Source organism: Daucus carota, chromosome 8 (genome assembly GCF_001625215.2).
Source record: "Daucus carota subsp. sativus chromosome 8, DH1 v3.0, whole genome shotgun sequence".
In the NCBI taxonomy this organism is placed as follows: Eukaryota; Viridiplantae; Streptophyta; class Magnoliopsida; order Apiales; family Apiaceae; genus Daucus; species Daucus carota.
Window position 1 is genome coordinate 26678714 of NC_030388.2, and position 17801 is coordinate 26696514.

General features: G+C 35.0%; 4 protein-coding genes across 4 annotated transcripts; 1 reads left to right on the plus strand and 3 right to left on the minus strand.

The window, feature by feature from the left end:
- Window positions 1-1228: 1228 nt before the first annotated feature.
- LOC108198453 (protein OBERON 1) lies at window positions 1229-4782 on the minus strand. The gene is made up of 5 exons (XM_017366208.2): window positions 4743-4782; window positions 3781-4163; window positions 2269-2771; window positions 2111-2189; window positions 1229-1774 (listed from the first exon to the last, which is right to left on the minus strand). Exons 2-5 carry the CDS (start codon window positions 4145-4147, stop codon window positions 1329-1331), a joined length of 1395 nt encoding a protein of 464 aa, XP_017221697.1. The 5' UTR covers window positions 4148-4163; window positions 4743-4782; the 3' UTR covers window positions 1229-1328.
- A 1535-nt stretch (window positions 4783-6317) lies between these two features.
- On the plus strand, window positions 6318-6752 carry LOC108198784 (uncharacterized). The gene has a single exon (XM_017366558.2). The coding sequence runs from the start codon at window positions 6318-6320 to the stop codon at window positions 6750-6752; it is 435 nt and encodes a 144-aa protein (XP_017222047.2).
- Window positions 6753-7747: 995 nt separating this feature from the next.
- LOC108199161 (uncharacterized) lies at window positions 7748-13801 on the minus strand. The gene is made up of 5 exons (XM_017366895.2): window positions 13670-13801; window positions 13056-13413; window positions 12451-12495; window positions 10682-10726; window positions 7748-8973 (listed from the first exon to the last, which is right to left on the minus strand). The coding sequence occupies exons 2-5, from the start codon at window positions 13384-13386 to the stop codon at window positions 7949-7951; spliced, it is 1446 nt and encodes a 481-aa protein (XP_017222384.1). The 5' UTR covers window positions 13387-13413; window positions 13670-13801; the 3' UTR covers window positions 7748-7948.
- Window positions 13802-14828: 1027 nt separating this feature from the next.
- Window positions 14829-17783, minus strand: LOC108197574 (prefoldin subunit 2). The gene is made up of 2 exons (XM_017365226.2): window positions 17647-17783; window positions 14829-15515 (listed from the first exon to the last, which is right to left on the minus strand). Exon 2 carries the CDS (start codon window positions 15509-15511, stop codon window positions 15074-15076), a length of 438 nt encoding a protein of 145 aa, XP_017220715.1. The 5' UTR covers window positions 15512-15515; window positions 17647-17783; the 3' UTR covers window positions 14829-15073.
- Window positions 17784-17801: the final 18 nt, after the last annotated feature.

Sequence of the window (17801 nt, forward strand, 5' to 3'; positions counted from 1 at the left end):
TAAGAGACACGGAGAGACACGTGTCCCCTTAAATAAATTTTGACAATTTTTCATTGTTCTAATTTTGACAAAATTATAGACTTACCTCCAAAAAATTTTAAAATATATAAGTGTTTTCCAAAAATTGTTTGGTGCCCTCCTCCGAGGAAATTACTCCTAGATCCGCCCTAGCCACATGTCCACGATTAATTCTATTTTCTACTACACTGGATTCACATTTAATAAAGTCATGTTTTCAAAAGCAGGATTAACAGTCTTGCTATATAGTACGCAGCAGCAATCACTGACAGAATCCCGGTTAACTGCAGCAAATGCCACAGAAAATATTTGCAGGAGGCTTTCCTGGTTCAGTTAAGCTGCTACATAGCATGTCTCCAGCCTTGCAACGGCTAGGTTCTTGCTTCGGTTCAGGAGGCTATTCAGAAACAGTCATCCAGAAACGGTTCAAGTTTCTATAGATCCAAGCGCTACATCCACTAAGCGATTACTCTTTCTAATAACCGAAGAAAGATTTTTAAGGTCACTTTGGATTATGAACTAGATTTTAATCATTTCAGGTCATAGTTGCAGAAATAAGAAATTAGAACTAATCGAATTGAAATGTGATTGGAGATTTATTGAATAAATTGAGGATATTTAGTTAAACGGGAATGTAATCGATAAATTAGTAGATATATTTATTGCGAGAAAGATTTGGATGATCCAGATGCTAATTTCTGAATGAATGATGTTTTTGTTAATAATTTACTAATCTATCATCTTAAATATACTAAATTACATGAAATTATATTTTGATTGAATGACATTGAAAAACAAGATATACTTATATACAGAGGACATCTATTAGCAATATCAAGTTTAGTTGACCAAGTAAATCAATCAAAACAAAAAAACACATATAGAGTACAGATAATACACAAAGAAAACAAGAACATCTTAATCTGTACCAGGTAGAATAAAAATGACGTGCGAAGAGAGCAAACAAAAAAATCCAAAAACCAGAAGATGTAATCAAGTAAGCCCAAATACAATGTAATCGAATAATCTTAAGGAGGCATGTCGTAGACGAGCCCATAAAATCTCATGTTCAGCTATTAACAAACGAGCCCTTAAGCAAACAATTATGATGTATATAAGAAAAATTTGCAGATGAAGAACAAAGTATCCCATTATATATGCATTGCAAAATCTAATAGAAATACACAATACTATAAATGTTTTCTGCTAACTCATTCCCAAATAGTTAACACATCAACTGAAAAGTTATAAGCAAACAATTATGATGTATATAAGAAAAATTTTCAGGAAAGCCTGGTTCTCAAGGAGCCTCAGTTCTCTAGGCCGAAATATTGTTTCAGAATTTCTTTTGAGGTTTTTGCAAATCCCTCAGACACTGCTTTCATATCCTCGAGTTTATGTAATTCCTTGTTTATTTGATCCACTTTACTCTCAGTAAGCTGGAGCAAGACATCTGGGTCAGCAACGTAAGCCATGTGGCGTTCGATCTGAGACTTTTCCTTGCCGAGTTGCTGATACAGGTTTTGAATGCAATTTTTTTGATTCTGCAACCTCTCTTTTGCTATCTTGAATTCCAGCTCCTGAGATTCTTTCAGGGCTTGCAGTGTCTGTTCAACTTTATGTTCAAGTTTCAGGGACTCCACCTCAGGATCAAAATCTGTAGATACTTTCTTTGGAGAACCTTGTCTGATATCTACATGCTCCTCGTCTGTTGCAGATTGAACTACATGGTTTCCATTATGACAGATCATCACTCCTGTTACAGAACAGAGCAACAAATGTTAAGTTAAAAAATCAAACCTTCAAGGCAAGATCAAAAATGTTAAGTACAACTGTTTCTACATCGAATTTTATTTTATATGTAATCAAGGTGGTGCCATGTCATCTACCCGTACAGAATTCAGAGAGAGCTGGTTGGTCAGGTACCTACCAAATTGGAATGAATTTATGGCCCCTGTTTCCCAAGTTGGAGGCCACTTATTAAATAGAAAGAATTAAAGTTTATACATATATAAATCAAGAAGTTATTCAATAATGTTGACATGACTGTATATAGAAACATAGCAACGCCATAGGGTAGAGAGAAAAGCACCTTGTTGACTTGTTGATCTAACATCCACATTCCAGTCGTTGTCAAGTACAGGTACAATTTCGAGTCTTGGTTCATATTGCTGAGTAAGAAATCAGAATACAATAGTTATATCGTCAAGAACAGAAACCACCAATTTTTCAGTGAAAAATAACCTATACCTTTCCCATTGCTATTTCAAATATGTGCAGCAACCTCTTTGCGGCACTTCTCTGCGAACCATGCAAAACACGAACCCCCAGATTGAGAATTTTCTTGATGTCATCAAGAGAACTAATGGATTCACATATAGGTATGAATTTCTTCACATGTGGAAGCAGATCAGTTCTTGTGTCACAGCGCCGACAATAGTACTCAACATCCAGACCTCCTACTGTCCCAGCCATGTTGGCTTTCAGACCACATTCTAGATGAGCCACATGTCCACAATTAATGCCATTTTCTACAGTGGATTCACATCTAATAAAACCGTGATTTTCATAGGCAGGATTAACAGTCTTGCTACATAGTATGCAGCAGCAATCACGGCAGAATTCCGGTACAGTGCAGCAAATGTCACAGAAATTATTTGCTGGAGGCTTTTCTGGTTCAGTTAAGCTGCTACATAGCTTGTTTCCAGCCTTGCAACTGATAGTAGCATGCTTCGATTCTGGGCATGTATCTTCTGTATTCAACCAGAAAGCATGAGTGAAAACTTAAGTTTATTGTAGGTATTAGAAAAAGTGGAAGCAATCTATGAAAACCTTCATCAATTAATGTCTGATAAGTACAAGCAAACACTTTAGAAATGAATTGGAGTAAAAACTCTCGTGCTGTTAGAATGTAGCAACACAGTTATGACACTTGTAATAATGAAGCTTAAGAGATTAACAATGACGGCTAGATCAAGGATCAAGAAAACATTAATCAACAAGTGAAAATGCACTATATATAACCAAGACAAGTATCATAACCAAATTTAGCATATGTAAATGCATGTAGAAATTAATATCCAAGTCAAGAGAACTTGACATTACTCTCGGAAATAAAAGTGTGTAGTATAACATTAACAAAAAATATTTATGCAAATCAACCAGCTAAAATAATCAGAAATGAAGTGACTAGTTCTTCTTAGTGAAGACATGTGAGCATTGTAAGACATATATAATGACACAAAGGAATTTAGCATGGATGTCTTGTACCAGTCACAAAATATTCAATATCTAACTTTAGTCATCGAAGCTACTTACCAAATTCTATAACATATATTAAACATTTTCTATACGTCCAGTTTATTTTACTCTTTCACTTTATAAAGAATCATTGTCTTTGCTTGTCGTTTCAGGAGGTAACATGTCATACATGACCTTCTTCGTTAGCAAGCCATCAGTTATTCATTTATTCACATAGTTCAGTTAAAACTTGAGCACCTAGTTACACCACATTTCATGCGTTTAAATTTTGAAAGGATATTCTATCTACACAAGACTTTAACGAAAAAGCAATAACAAACAAGTTGATTAAGACTTAAGTATACCTTAAGAAGACTGGCATGTCCTACAAGAATGGTTCACAGACTCGATAAGTGAATTAGGCACATATCATATCAGTTAACATTGCATCAAAGCTATGTGCACAAGGAGTAGATACAATGTATTGTCATTAAAATCACATTTGAAACATCAAAGGCGAACCTTTGATATCAGATGGACTTTTGCAGGGAATCCTCCAACTGAACAATTCAAAAAAGGCCTTCACATCCTGACCAGGAAATATTTCGCGAACATACTGTTCAACAGAAACCTTGCTCACAAAACCTCTCCCCCTAGGCTTGGTCTGTAAACGCTCTGGAAGAAAAAGGTGCCTATCCAAAAAGTATCCACCCGAAGCTATAATCCTCTTGCCCACCTTCCAGCTCCATATATCACCAGGACAAGGCCAATCTGCTGGAGCATAGGGCAAGCCTTCACCTGACTCATGAGGAGAAACCGGAAATAGACGAAAACCATTAACAGTACTGTCAACAAGGCCTCCCTTCCTTTCTTTCTTGTGCATCTCCATATCTCCAAATCTCTTCCTACAAATATTTAACATTATGAAACAATACGCATACCTTCTTGTATCACTAACAATCACATTAACAAGGACAAAATCCCTATACTACCGAAGAACAGGGAAGCTAATATTGAATACTATAAGGCTAGAATTAAATTAATACTAGCATTAAAAAGTAATATGGTATGTGCAAACTAACAATGAAAAATGAGTTCACTGTAGTGCTTAAGTCCTTGCTGATAGAGATGTGAAAATTCATAAAACTTATTCAAACATTGATAAAAATGTAGCATAGAACATACATAGAGTGTGTGACATCAAACAATACATTGAACATGTAAAAAAGAAAGTACTGAACTACACTCTATTTAATTTGCAAAAAAAATAAAATACATACAGTCCTCAAGGCTCCAGGCTCATTTTAGATATGTTTAAAACAACAAATTTAGCCTGGTGAAAAATCGACACTCTACTTAAATTATATCTACACATCTAAGTACACAAAGTTGCACACAACTAGACTTTAATAACAAATATGACTCTCTTAATTAATAGTTAAAAACATGATTTAATATAATAGAGTAAGTGTTAGAACATTTACCTGATAAGTGAAATTGGGATTTTAATTCCGGTACCTGCAACCATGGAAAAAAAATCGAATAAGCTCATTTTTATTGAAATGGAACACATTCACCACTACATAGTTAATAAAATGTTATGCGAAAGTCGGAAATTAAAAGAAAAATTAAAAAGAGAACACAAGTTTATGGAGTTCGGAGTCTTCGGACACTTACAATGTCGAGTGTTTGTTGTGACTAATCCAATGTGTGTTTTACGGTGGTGGCCAGGTGCATAGCATATATACTACTAGGCGGATGTTTCTAGACATTTCATATATTAGTAATTTAATGAGAAATGAGTAACTTTAGAGTATAATTGTAAAAAGTTTGCAATATAATATAATAGAATTATATTTTTGATTAAAATTTCTTGGCATAAGTATTTTATATACTTTACCCACCAAAAGTTATGAAATCTTTTTATCATTTAATAGATTAATATACTATGAATAGTTTTCTTTTCATTATCTACTGAATATATATCGAATATTAAAAATTTGGTTTGCTATTTGGGCCTGAGTGGGATGCTTGGTTGGGTTGATTTATGAGCCTTTTAAATTTTAACATGTTGGGCCTGTTTATTGACTTACGATCATGAGTGTTTATATATCTAAAAGGTGGACATTTTCGTTAAAGTATATCTTCATGCATATTTGTTTATAAGATTTATAAAGAGTTTAAAGTTATTTAATGTGATTATATTACTTCAAAGTCCGAACACGTGGGTTAATTATTTAAAAAAATATTATTAAAATAATTAATATTATTTTAATAAAAATATATCATCAATTAATAAATAATAAAATAATAAATACTATAAATTTCTGCGCTTCACACATATAAAATAATATATAATAACAAAAATGTAAATAGTGTTGAACAAGTCTATAATTAAGAATATATTATGATACTCAAGTGTTAAATTTTTGCATTAAAAATTATATATACACATAATATAAATAAATTTGTATCATTTTTATTGTACTCTTAATTGTGAATCTATTTTATAGTTGAAAGTCTTCGTAAAGTATGACTACAATAAGTTCAATTTCACTTTATATTTAGATTAGAAATAAATATAAATTCAAATTATTACTCAGCATATGATTTTAATTATATATGCAATTATTTATTCAACAATATTTTATGAAATGCATATTAAAAAATGAAACTTGAGACAATATTATAAGACTTTTCCAACCCCAAACTATTCCCAAACCACCTTAAGAGTTCATAGCTAATACTACTTGTAAGTTGTAATAATTTCATTTCACTTAAGATATTAAAGATTATCCAAACAGATGTCCAGATCCAGCATATTATTACTATCAGATTTTTTGATCAAATCGCATTCATTATAGATTTTTGATATTCGATCGAATCGCATTGATTTTAGATTTATAATGAATACAGAATATACAGTATATATACATGGCAGTGCTCCAGGTGCACACAAAACAAATAAACATCTTGAAGCTGAACTCAAAATGATTCTCATAAGCTCTCTGCTATTCCTTTTAATTTCTATCAACTCAAAGTCAAAACAAATGAAGTCAATGAAAGTCCATCCTCTCTCAACCAAGCGCAACACCACATTTCTCGGGAACCGCGATTCTCCGATTGACCAAACTGCCCCTCGCAAGCTCCGGCGCCTCCCTCACGTCTTCGGGAAGGTTCTCGAACTCCCTTTCCCCTCCGACGCTGACGTGGCCGTCGATGAGTCCCCCAATTCCATCAGTTTCGTCGCCGGAATCGAGAATTCCGGGTTCTCCGGTGCCGGAAAGAGTGTTAGGGCACACGCGGTGGAGATTTACCCGGGGATCACGAAAGTGGTGGTTAGAAATGGGAAAGTTGGGGATTTGTTGGGGGAGAAAATCAGGGATGATGTTTGGAGGTGCCGGCTTCCGGCGGCGGCGCTGACGGGATTGGCTACGGCGGCGATTGTTGACGGGGAACTTGTTGTGACCGTGCCGAAGAGCCGGGGATTTTAGGGTTTGAAGAAGTAGGGATGGTTAGGGTTTTACTAAGCTGCAGTAAAACTACGTGTTAACGGTATATTTATAAATTTACGGAGATGTTGAAATTGGTTAAATTTATTACTATATCAAAAAGTATTACGAAGATAGAAAAAATTGTGGGTTAAGAAAAAACAATTTGCTGAGGAATAAAGACAATTCAGGTATATGAGGATGAATGATTTGTCTTTATATTTAAGATGATCAAAATATAATTTGTGACTGTTGAGATTCTATCATTGATCTTCATTTTCTTGTTGTTCTTGAGTCGTTGATAAAATAAAAAAAATTATTGCCGTTCTTGAATCGTTCATAAAACAAAAAACTTGTCGTTAATTAGACAATGGACTTGTGTGCAAAGGGACCAGAACTTCTTAGTCTGCACTCTGCAGTGTTCTGGAGAAAATATTCTCAGACTAAGAAAATATCCACTACATTTTGGTAAAATCAAAATTTTTTTTAAAAAATCTATTAAAAAATGAAGAATATTCAACTTCTTATATTCTGACTTATAAGTTGACAACTAACTAATAAATTTTTACACAACGAATAACTTATTTCGGATATATAATAGTTTCAAGTCTGAAAACACGGTGAGCAAACTACGATATCATATAACACAACAAAATACAAAATACTGATGGATCGTCGTTGCTTGCCAAGGATGTGTTATGTAATCTATGATATCTAGTTATTGGATGAATATTTGACGATTAAGATTATAATTTTTTTAATATGTCCAATAATTTTTAAGCGCGAGGAGTCGTCTAGCATTTTTTAACCGTTATCGGTTTTGTTATAATCCCAGCTCATGTATATATTTATCCAAGGACCACAACTTAATAGAGTACTTAATACTTCCCAACAAGCGACCGCGACGAATCACGACCCAATACTGATTAGGCCCATTCGATCCACCCAATATTGATTAGGCCCAAATTTTGCCAAGTCCAGAAGGAAGAATTGTAATATTGAAACTTTCAGGGAGAATGGTGCACAACTTCTTTGTTGGGATTACAGGTCCAAAGGCTGGTAAATGGACTAAATTACAAATGTATTAACAGCTGATGGGGACACAGTAGAAAATACTACACTGAAATAGATAGTTTTAAACTTACATGAAGCTCAGAAGTTGCTTTAACTTGATATATCTTACATGAAGCTCAGAAGTTCTACAGAAAGAAGTCTCTGAGAGGAACAAATTCGGAGAAAATATTCTCCTTGTCTTTCGACGTCTCCTTTTCCAGCTCCCATATCTGCCTCCGCTCCTTACCCATCTCAGCCACATGTACAGCATTAGAAAGACATTCAGCCGCTCTTTCCTGTTTGGAGATTAACATGTCCACCACTTTTTTCTTTGCATCAGCAGCACTAGCTAGTTCATGTCGTCGTGATTGCAGTGTACTAATTTGTTCATCAATCTTTTCTATATTCTGTGATATAGAATCAAGTTCTTTGTAAAGAACATATTCATACCCTTTGGATTCATTGTACTCATTCACAAGTGTAGTTGCCCATGCAATATTGGTTTCAAGATCTTCACTGTATTTGCCAGCTGCCTCTGATATGTTCGTATTTTTCTGAAGTTCATTCCATGCCAGTGGAACTTCATCGATCAATTTTAATTTTCCATGCCGATTAGCATCAATGTTTGGAGCAGTGTGCATAATTTCGGGGAGCTTGATTGATGAGCGCAGGACTGCAGGGTTATCCTCAGCAAGAAGCAACAAAAGTTTTTTTCGAGCTTCAAACATCTTTTCTTGACTGGTAGCAGATTGATCATCCACAGGACCTTCTTCTGGTAATTTAGGGCGGGTCTGAGACAGGGGATTGTCAGCAGAACTGATACTCATGTCACTATCGTCAGGAATGGAATTGGATGGAGTTTCTTTGGAGGAATGACAATTAGCACCATCTTTAGAATTCTGTGGACCAGAATTCTGAATGGGTGAAGTTCGAATTTTGGAATTAGTACCACTCATTGAATTATCAGCTGTTGAGTCGCATGATCTCGTCCCATTACTCAATAAAGACAAGTCAATTACATCATTCACTTCTTTAGGACTAAACCGAATTTTTTTTTTCGAAGAAGCCTTAGACATAATAAGTCTCCATGATCTTCTTGCGAAGTCTGTTTCTCCAATTTTTTCTGATTTAGACCGTGGATGGACCTTTTTAGGACAAGCGCTTGCTCGAGCTGCAAAGAAACAGAGGCCTCAATCCGCATTGTTAGAAAATTCTACTGATAGTCTAGTAAAAGATAAGGTTGATTCACATGCTCGAGTCAGTCAGTTTCTTTCTAATTCTATGCAGCTGAAAGACAAAACTTGGAATCATTATAAATGATATCTAGCTAGTACCTTGAATCAGTACTATGAAAGTAAATATCTTTCTACTCGGTTGGAAAATGCCCAGTTATTGTAACAATCTTCTCTTCCCTCTAAGCAGAATTAGAAGAGATTATCTGATACATAAGAAGTTGTACTTATATAACTATGTGAATAATGATTACTTGAATATTTGTATCAAGAATTGGATTTTACGTGGTCAGGTTGGCCCGGGTGCAACTCCAACAAGATTTATCTGTTAAGTTTGAGCTCAGAAAATTTAGGCTCGTATTACACTGTCCTTCAATCGTAATGAATGTGAATATGAGTATAGGTAATGTTTTTTGTTTTTTGAGAAAATACGATATAAGTGAACAAGAAAATTTGCCAACAGAGCCGTGTGCCCGTGTCCAGGTTATTTTGCGGACCAATACAATCACATCCCGAGATAGAAATTCTTAGTTAAGATTGAAGTATGATTGTTGTGTTGAGAAAATTGAAAACCTAGAAATTTGGTGAGTTAATGGTGAAGACGAAGGATAAATTACAAATTAGACTGCTAAATTTATATATAACAATTCTGAATTTTGGGGATTATGCAAGTGGCCGTGCTAGCCTATACCCTAGACATGTCCCTCCCTGTCCATTTAGTAGGCTATAACCCGCCAAGTTTTAACAAAGCTCAATCACGGGCTTGTATGACTAATAAAAGTTGAATTTGAAAGGATCAAATCCAGAATAGGAACTTGTTCATAAAGTATCTAAGTAGACTCATATTGAAAAACTTTAATCGAGAACAGTTACCAAGAGTTGCACTTATGAAAACCATGTGCTTAATTTGGCTAAATTCCAACTAATAAGTCAGTTGAGAATTTGAAGGTGGGGGGGGTGAGATCTGAGGGAACAGAAAGAAAACATATGTATCATACCTAGATTCTGAAACTCGCCAAAAGAAAGTGCATCGCACTTATCCACTCTAGATTGAGTATTTTATTTAAAACGAATATATGATCCTTGCTTCAACAAACTAGAGTAAAGGGATGTTGCAAACTATCATATACCAAGGTTTAATTGTCTAGACATTTCATTTGTAGTATGTTAAGAGTTTGAATCTACAATATATGAGATCTCATGCCGTAGTCTCATAGATATGGACATTCAATATTCGTTACAAGATTAACAAATTATTAGCATAATCTGAGTTCACTGAAGGCAACTAGTAAAACAAGAATCTGCACGTGACCATGTCAGTCTACCCTAGACCTAACTCTGCTCGACCATTATGAGACCTATTCCACCATGTTTATGAAAAGCTCAATCACAGGCTTGTATGACTAGTAACAGTTGAATTTGAAAGGATCAGGTTCACAAACAAAAACTTGTTCATGTAGTATGCTTAAGTAGGCTTGTACTTATTTGCAAAATCTCTGATCAGCAGCACTAACCAAAGTTACACTTAGAAAAACTATGTGCCTAATTTGGCTCCATTCTGATTTCTTACAACTAAATTAGCATGAATGTTTCAAGATCGAGGAGTGGGATAAGAGGAAACAGAAAAAGGAAGCTTATGCAACATACCTAGATTCTGAAGCTTGCCAGAGGTAAGTGCGCCGTGCTCATCCGCTGTAGATTGTATATCTTATTAGTATTTGAAAAACAAATCGTGATCCTTGCTTTGAGAAAAGGGAAATTGTAAGCCTCACATAACAAAGTATAATGGTTTAGGCATCTAACATGATCTTATACTTACACTGCAAACTTCACAGAATGTTAAGGGTTTTGATTTACATTATATAAATTGTCATTTTAATAGTCTCATAGATATGGACATTCACCATCCTTTGCAAGATAAACATATCATTAGCATATAAGAGGGTAAGCTTGAATAATTTTATCCACTGAGATACAGGCATAGTGGAGTGTAGTAGTTAAACTGGACTACAGACTTAAAAAGCTTGAATGATTTTATCCATCGAGAGCAGATGATCTGGTCCATGCACCACAAATGTTTCAATCTTCTTAAGGAACAGATACCATATATCTTACAAGTCAAGAAAATATAAGGAATTGACTAGCTGATGCTTGGCATGTATAGCAAGATAAGGTCAATTATACCACACAATCAAGGGCTTGAGCCCAATTGTCCAACTCCAACAAGATATATCTGTTAAGTTTGAGCTCAGAAAATTTAGGCTCGTATTACACTGTCCTTAAATCGTACTAATGAATTTGTATATGAGTATAAGTAATGCTTTTTGTTTATTGAGAAGATACAATATAAGTGAACAAGAAAATTAGCCAACAGAGCGCGTCCAGGTTTGCGGACCAATACAATCACAACCCAAATTTAAAAATTCTTAATTAAGATTGAAGTACGATTGTTGTGTTGAGAAAATTGAAAACCTAGAAATTTGGTGAGTTAATGGTGAAAACGAAGGATACATTATAAATTAGACCACCAAATTTATATATGACAGTTCTGAAATTTGGAGATTGTGCATGTAACCACACCCCCCCCCCCCCCCCCCCCCAAATTAGACTCATATTTAAAAACTTTGATCTATAACACTTACCAAGAGTTGCACTTATGAAAACTATGTGCTTAATTTGGCTAATTTCCAACTAATAAATCAGTTGAGAATTTGAAGGTAGAGGGGTGAGATCTGTAGGAACAGAGAAAGGAAACATCTGTATCATAACTAGATTCCAAAGCTCGCCAAAAGAAAGTGCACCGCACTTACCCACTCTAGATCGAGTATATTATTTAAAACGAATACATGATCCTTGCTTTAACAAACTAGAGTAAAGGGAAGTTGCAAACCCTCATATACCAAGGTTTAATGATTTAGACATTTCATCTTATAGTATGTTAACAGTTTCGATCTACAATATATATGATCTCATGCCGTAGTCACATAGATATAGACATTCAACATTCGTTACAATAGAAGATTAACAAATTATTAAGCATAATCCGAATTCACTGATGGCAACTAGTGAAACAAGAAAATGCAGGTGACCATGTCAGTCTACCCTAGACCTAATTCTGCTCGACCATTTATGAGGCCTAGTCCACCAAGTTTATGAAAAGATCCATCACAGGCTGGTATGACTAATAACAGTCGAATTTGTATGGAACAGGTCCACAATCAAAAACTCGTTCATTTAGTATGCTTAAGTAGGCTCATTTGCAAAATCTCTGAGCGGCACCAACCAAAGTTGCAAAAAGAAAAACTATGTGCTTAATTTGGCTGCATTCTGATTTCTAACAATTAAATTAGTATGATTGTTTCAAGATCAACAAGTGGGATAAGAGGAAACAGAAAAAGGAAGCTTATGCAACATACCTAGATTCTGAAGCTTGTCAGAGGTAAGTGCACCACGCTTATCCGCTGTAGATTGTATATCTTATTAGTATTTGAATAGAAAATATGTGATCCTTGCTTTGAGAAAGGGAAGCTGTAAATCACATAACAAGGTGTAATGGTTTAGGCATCTAACATGATCTTATACTTACACTGCAAACTTCACAGAATGTTAAAGGTTTTAATCTACAATATATATCATTTTAGTAGTCTCATTGATATGGACATTCACCATTCTTTGCAAGATAAACATATCATTAGCATATAAGAGGGTAAGCTTGAACGATTTTATCCATTGAGACTACAGACATAGTTGAGTGTAGTAGTTAAACAGGACTACAGACTTAAAAAGTTTGAATGATTTTATCCATTGAGAGCAGATGATCTGGTCCATGCACCACAAATGTTTCAATTTTCTTAAGCAACAGATACCATCTATCTTACAAATCAAGAAAATATAAGGAATTGACTAGCTGATGCTTGGCATTTATAGCAATTATACCACACAACCAAGGGCTTGAGCCCAATAGTCGAGAATACGGAATACATTTTCTACAACAAGTACAAAGAATAGTGCAAAATCTGACCTTTCTCTTCAGAGGTGCTGAAGCTTGCAGGGACCCTCCAAGTGAAAGACTGGAAAAAGGCATCAACATCTGTGTCGGGAAATTCGGATTGGAGATAAGTGATAATGGATTTCTTGCTATCAAAATACTTCCTCTTTCCTTTTTGGTGAAGCCTCTTCGGAAGAAATATAATTCTATCTCTGTAAAATCCATCAGTACTGATTCTTCTCCCCAACTTCCAAGTCCACACATCACCAGGGTTTGGCCAATCCTGTGGAGCATAAGGTAAGCCTGCTCCTGTTTTCATTTCCTCAGAAACTGACCCAAAAGCTTCCCCATTTTCCTTCTCCATTAATACTTCCCACTAATCCTTTCCTATCTGAATAATCAAGAATCACAAATCCCAAAATTTGAGAATCAAAATTAAAAACACAAGATCACAACAATTAACAAGTGATAATCATACTTACCTATATTAAAGCCACAAAAACCATACTCCAACTCAAAAATAACATAAAAATGACATGCATGATCATTTTTTCAACAAACCAAGAAATTCAAGAAATTTCTTAAACTCACCCACACATACACACACACTGCAAATTCAAGAAATTTAAGTAAGAGTGTAGGCTCACCAGGAATACAAAGTTGTTTCTGGCCTGCAGGAGAGAGGAAGAGAGAGCTTAAGCTCAAGGGAGCACTAAACTTTGCATTGAAGTATTGTACAAGTAGAGGAAGCAACACTTGCATTTATTTGTGTGTTTTCTTCTCTCTTTTTTAGAAATGTAGGTGCACATATTACGGGGTTCACAGTGACCATTATTAATATTTGTCTATATATGCAGATACTACATACTAGCATCACTCTGTGTACACAATCTTTACATGCAGATTCTGGTATAGTGTAATTATTGATTCTGTACAAGAAATCTGTGAGGCCAAAAAATTTATAAAAAGAAATCAATGCAAGTTTTCATAAGTGAGGCATATTACTAGAACTGGCATGAGAACTTCAAAAGAAATGCTTACAAACATAGTAAAAGTTACAGCGTCTCAGAAAAGCTAAAGATCTCTTGAGTGAAGTTTCGGTGAAAGAACAAAGAACTTGGATTTAAATACATTTTCTTGCTCTGCCGAATAGTACTGCTTAACTACTGCTCCATGGTCTCAATTGAATTATATACGCCGGTTTGGACACGGAAATCAAGAAAATATATGAAAAATTAAGTAAAGTTGGATGAAAAGTGAGTAAGAGTTGTGACAAAAAAAAAGTGAGCAAGGGCCTAGATCAATTTATATTTAATAGTAATAGATTTGACATAGTGAGGAAAATAACGTTGGTAATAGTGTTTTACATTACTAAAAGTTAATAGTATTTTATATTACTAAAAGTTACTTCAACAATTTTAGGAATATATAAAAATCAGAGGGATGTACAAAATAGAAATCTAAAATCTAAGCATTGATGAATGATTTTAAAAAATCTGGCATTTCTCAATTTGATAAGTTATCCCTGGTTGTTAGATGAGATCTTAGTCCCCATTTTAACATTGGGAAAGTGATCTCCATCTTAAGCTGTAGCCAAAAAAGGATTAGGCCTATGAGTCCTGTATGCTATGTGACAGCCTATGTCGAGTTTGGTTTTCTCTGTATCAGCCAGATTGAGTTTGGTTTTCTTGTAACCAGCCAGATTCAAGCTCAACAGCAACTCCAGCCATCGACTCATTAGAGACCTCAACTTTGCATGGGCAACCTGCTAAGACTGTTCCTGATCGAACGAAAAATTCTCGAAGAGATGCAATAAACAACATAACAAACATTCATGACTAATGAGCTTGAAAACAGGATAAACCAACCATCTAATAATGTTTCAGCCAAACCTAAGTTCTATAGGCCTCCATTAAAGGGGAAACAAAATTTTAAAAAGTGAAATTATACATTTTACACTGGAATCCTCAAAATCTATAAAAGGATATCAATATCTGATGACACATATCGGGTTCTGAGTGATCAGGTAGGACCGATATTTATATGACAAACTAGTTTGGTTCAGTAGCCCCTGCTGGACCAACAAGTACCCCTTGTGCTGAGCCTTCCTTCTTGCTGGCATCGTCCTTCACTTCATCGCCTTTCTTGATCCTGATTTTGTATTTAGCTTCAAAGTCGGCCATTTCCTTCTTTTTCTTTTCCAATGCCTCATTAAGTCGAGCAATCACCATCTCAAGCCCCTCCTTATTGTGTTGGACAGCTGGCAAAACCTCTTTTATGGTTCTCTCAACCAGCACACCACCAATCATGCGGTAACACCGACGAGACTGATCTAGAGGCTTTATGGCATTGATTACCAGTGAGTGCTCACTGACCTCCATCTCTAGTTCCGTAATTTTTGAGTAAACTTGGTTAATGTCAGCCCTCATGTTTCCATATATGGTGGCAACTGCTTGCTCATTAACTGGTTCCTCAGCTTTACCAGCCATGATACTGATTCAATAAAAGACAACATTCTTGCATTACAAAATCTGATAATAATTAGAACTTGTCGAGTGTCAATGCAACCAATTATATGTTTAAACATCATTGTGCAAGGGTTGTCATGCTGGATCACAAAAGGAGCATGGTACATATTTAAGTTGCAAATGTATACAATTTGACTGCTAACAATAGAAATAAAACCATAGAAAAGCCTCAGATTACAGTTTCAACTAGTTCTTTCAGACTACTATAAAGTGCTTCTAGTTTTCCTTCCAGGATTAGAAACATCCCAGTCCATGATAAGTTAACTAATCATAGGCATATCACTGTGTGGTGTTAATGTAAATTAGATAGTTTATGCAGCATAACTAATTATCATGTTTATATGCCATTTTTTTAGCATATACTTGATATCACAAGAAGCAAGAGCATGCTAAACCGATTGGCCTTCCGTAGTCAGGAAGCCTAAAAAATAAAACAAAGAAGATATACAAATCTGAGGTCTTCTAGTGTTGGAGATGGTGGCCACCATTAGAAAACGATTGTTCTTCATAGGCATCAAACCAGGATCCACAAAGAATTAATTAACAGAAGCAATAGTATGCACACTTTTAGTAAGTTAACTTGTCATATACTTATTACTGATTGCACCATACAATATAGTGGCGTTTCGGTGAATTAGCAAAGCAAATCACTACCAACCAAGTTTACAAGCATATGTCAAATTAGCCATTTGCAAATACCAGGTCTGTTACACCCCAACATCATTTGAAAGCAAGATACCCCCTAGTTTATATATACCCCCGGAAGCATAACTACATACCGCCATACTCCATATTAAGGGAAATCTACATAGCACAAGTGTGGCAGATACATACATATAAATATCACAACTCTCAAGTATCATAAGGATAGAAGGCAATGTTCCTGATATATAAAAACAAAGAGTATATAGCTTGCATGCACATCAAAGACATTTAAAAAGAAGGAAAAAGAGGAGTCAAAGGAAAAAATATGGAGAAAACTGAAGTGCCTCAAGACAAAGCATCTAATCATGATATGATATATCTTGATTATCCAACAATATGCTTCACAACTTCTATTATTGATGATGAAGACGACAAACATGTCATGTTTTTATACATGAATCATGCATTAAGATAGCTCCACCAACTTCCAATCATAGAAGTACTAGATAGTATCATGCAATACCTCACTTCACCAAAAATCCTATGCAATTATTTGGATAGTTTGACCAGTGAACACTTTCTGGACACTAGAGTATCTTCTTTGGTTGAGACTAAATCTTTATTAACACTAAATTATCTTCAATTTTAAGCAAAAACAACATCGAAACAGATTAACAGATAGGGAAAACACAAAACAAGATCATTTGACAATTTTGGATCCTGCTGTTTCGATATACATCTACTGTTTCTCATCATTCCCACAAAAGGTTTCCCATCCTCCAAACTATACATTTAATGTTATACTAAATCAACTAACCCTTCCCCCTCCCAAAAAAACAAGAAATAGAAGTTTACTTTAAATCAAGAAACACATATAGTTATCACACAATTTAATAAACGAAAAACAAAGACCAATTAAAAGCTGCAGTTTCACTTGATGAATAACCAATAGGATATATAAACTTAAAGTGCCACAAGAACTTCAATCAGAGCAACTCAAATATTGAAAACATCGGGTAGCTTGACCCTTGCTTGCACACAGCACACCCAATGTCATAAAACTTTCTTCGGCTTCTTCTGACTAACTAATCTCATAACTTTCATTAGCTCATCTCCCCTTTTTGTGACCTCTCACTTAATTTTTCAGTAATTTCGACAAACACTTAGAACCCCAATTGTATACCATCACTTCAAACATCGAAACCTCTCTTCTTGTTTAGTTTATACATTGGTACTAACACAAACTAAGATGAATCAATCGAGAATAAAGTAAGATCATAACAAAAACAAATGGGTATAGTTTAATTTCATGAGGACATGTTTCTAAACCCCTAATATATCCAGGCAATAAGAACAAGACATATAAACACAAGTACAAACAAATTCTAACCTAGGAAATATTGGATAAACAGAGACAAAGTTGTATACATATTTGAACGAGAAATCGGTACCTTAGCAGTGATGAAGTGATCAACTATCCCAGACTATGTTTAACTTCCGAAGGACAAGAGTTAGGAGTTCAATTTAACTCACACAGACAGATCGATTTGGGTTGGGTGTGTCCCCGAAATAATGAAATGGGTTTTGGACTTTATAAAACTAATAT

What these genes read in the sequence shown, in the direction of transcription:
- LOC108199161 (XM_017366895.2), bottom strand. Translation starts at nt 13,386, where the DNA reads ATGGAGAAGGAAAATGGGGAAGCTTTTGGGTCAGTTTCTGAGGAAATG. An exon ending in CAGCACCTCTGAAGAGAAAG is followed by an intron (nt 12,496 to 13,055) that starts GTCAGATTTTGC and finishes TACAATCTACAG; the next exon opens with CGGATAAGCGTGGTGCACTT. An exon ending in TGACAAGCTTCAGAATCTAG is followed by an intron (nt 10,727 to 12,450) that starts GTATGTTGCATA and finishes TACAATCTACAG; the next exon opens with CGGATGAGCACGGCGCACTT.
- LOC108198784 (XM_017366558.2), top strand. Translation starts at nt 6,318, where the DNA reads ATGAAAGTCCATCCTCTCTCAACCAAGCGCAACACCACATTTCTCGGG.
- LOC108198453 (XM_017366208.2), bottom strand. Translation starts at nt 4,147, where the DNA reads ATGGAGATGCACAAGAAAGAAAGGAAGGGAGGCCTTGTTGACAGTACT. An exon ending in AAGTCCATCTGATATCAAAG is followed by an intron (nt 2,772 to 3,780) that starts GTTCGCCTTTGA and finishes GGTTGAATACAG; the next exon opens with AAGATACATGCCCAGAATCG. An exon ending in TAGATCAACAAGTCAACAAG is followed by an intron (nt 1,775 to 2,110) that starts GTGCTTTTCTCT and finishes GTTCTGTAACAG; the next exon opens with GAGTGATGATCTGTCATAAT.
- LOC108197574 (XM_017365226.2), bottom strand. Translation starts at nt 15,511, where the DNA reads ATGGCTGGTAAAGCTGAGGAACCAGTTAATGAGCAAGCAGTTGCCACC.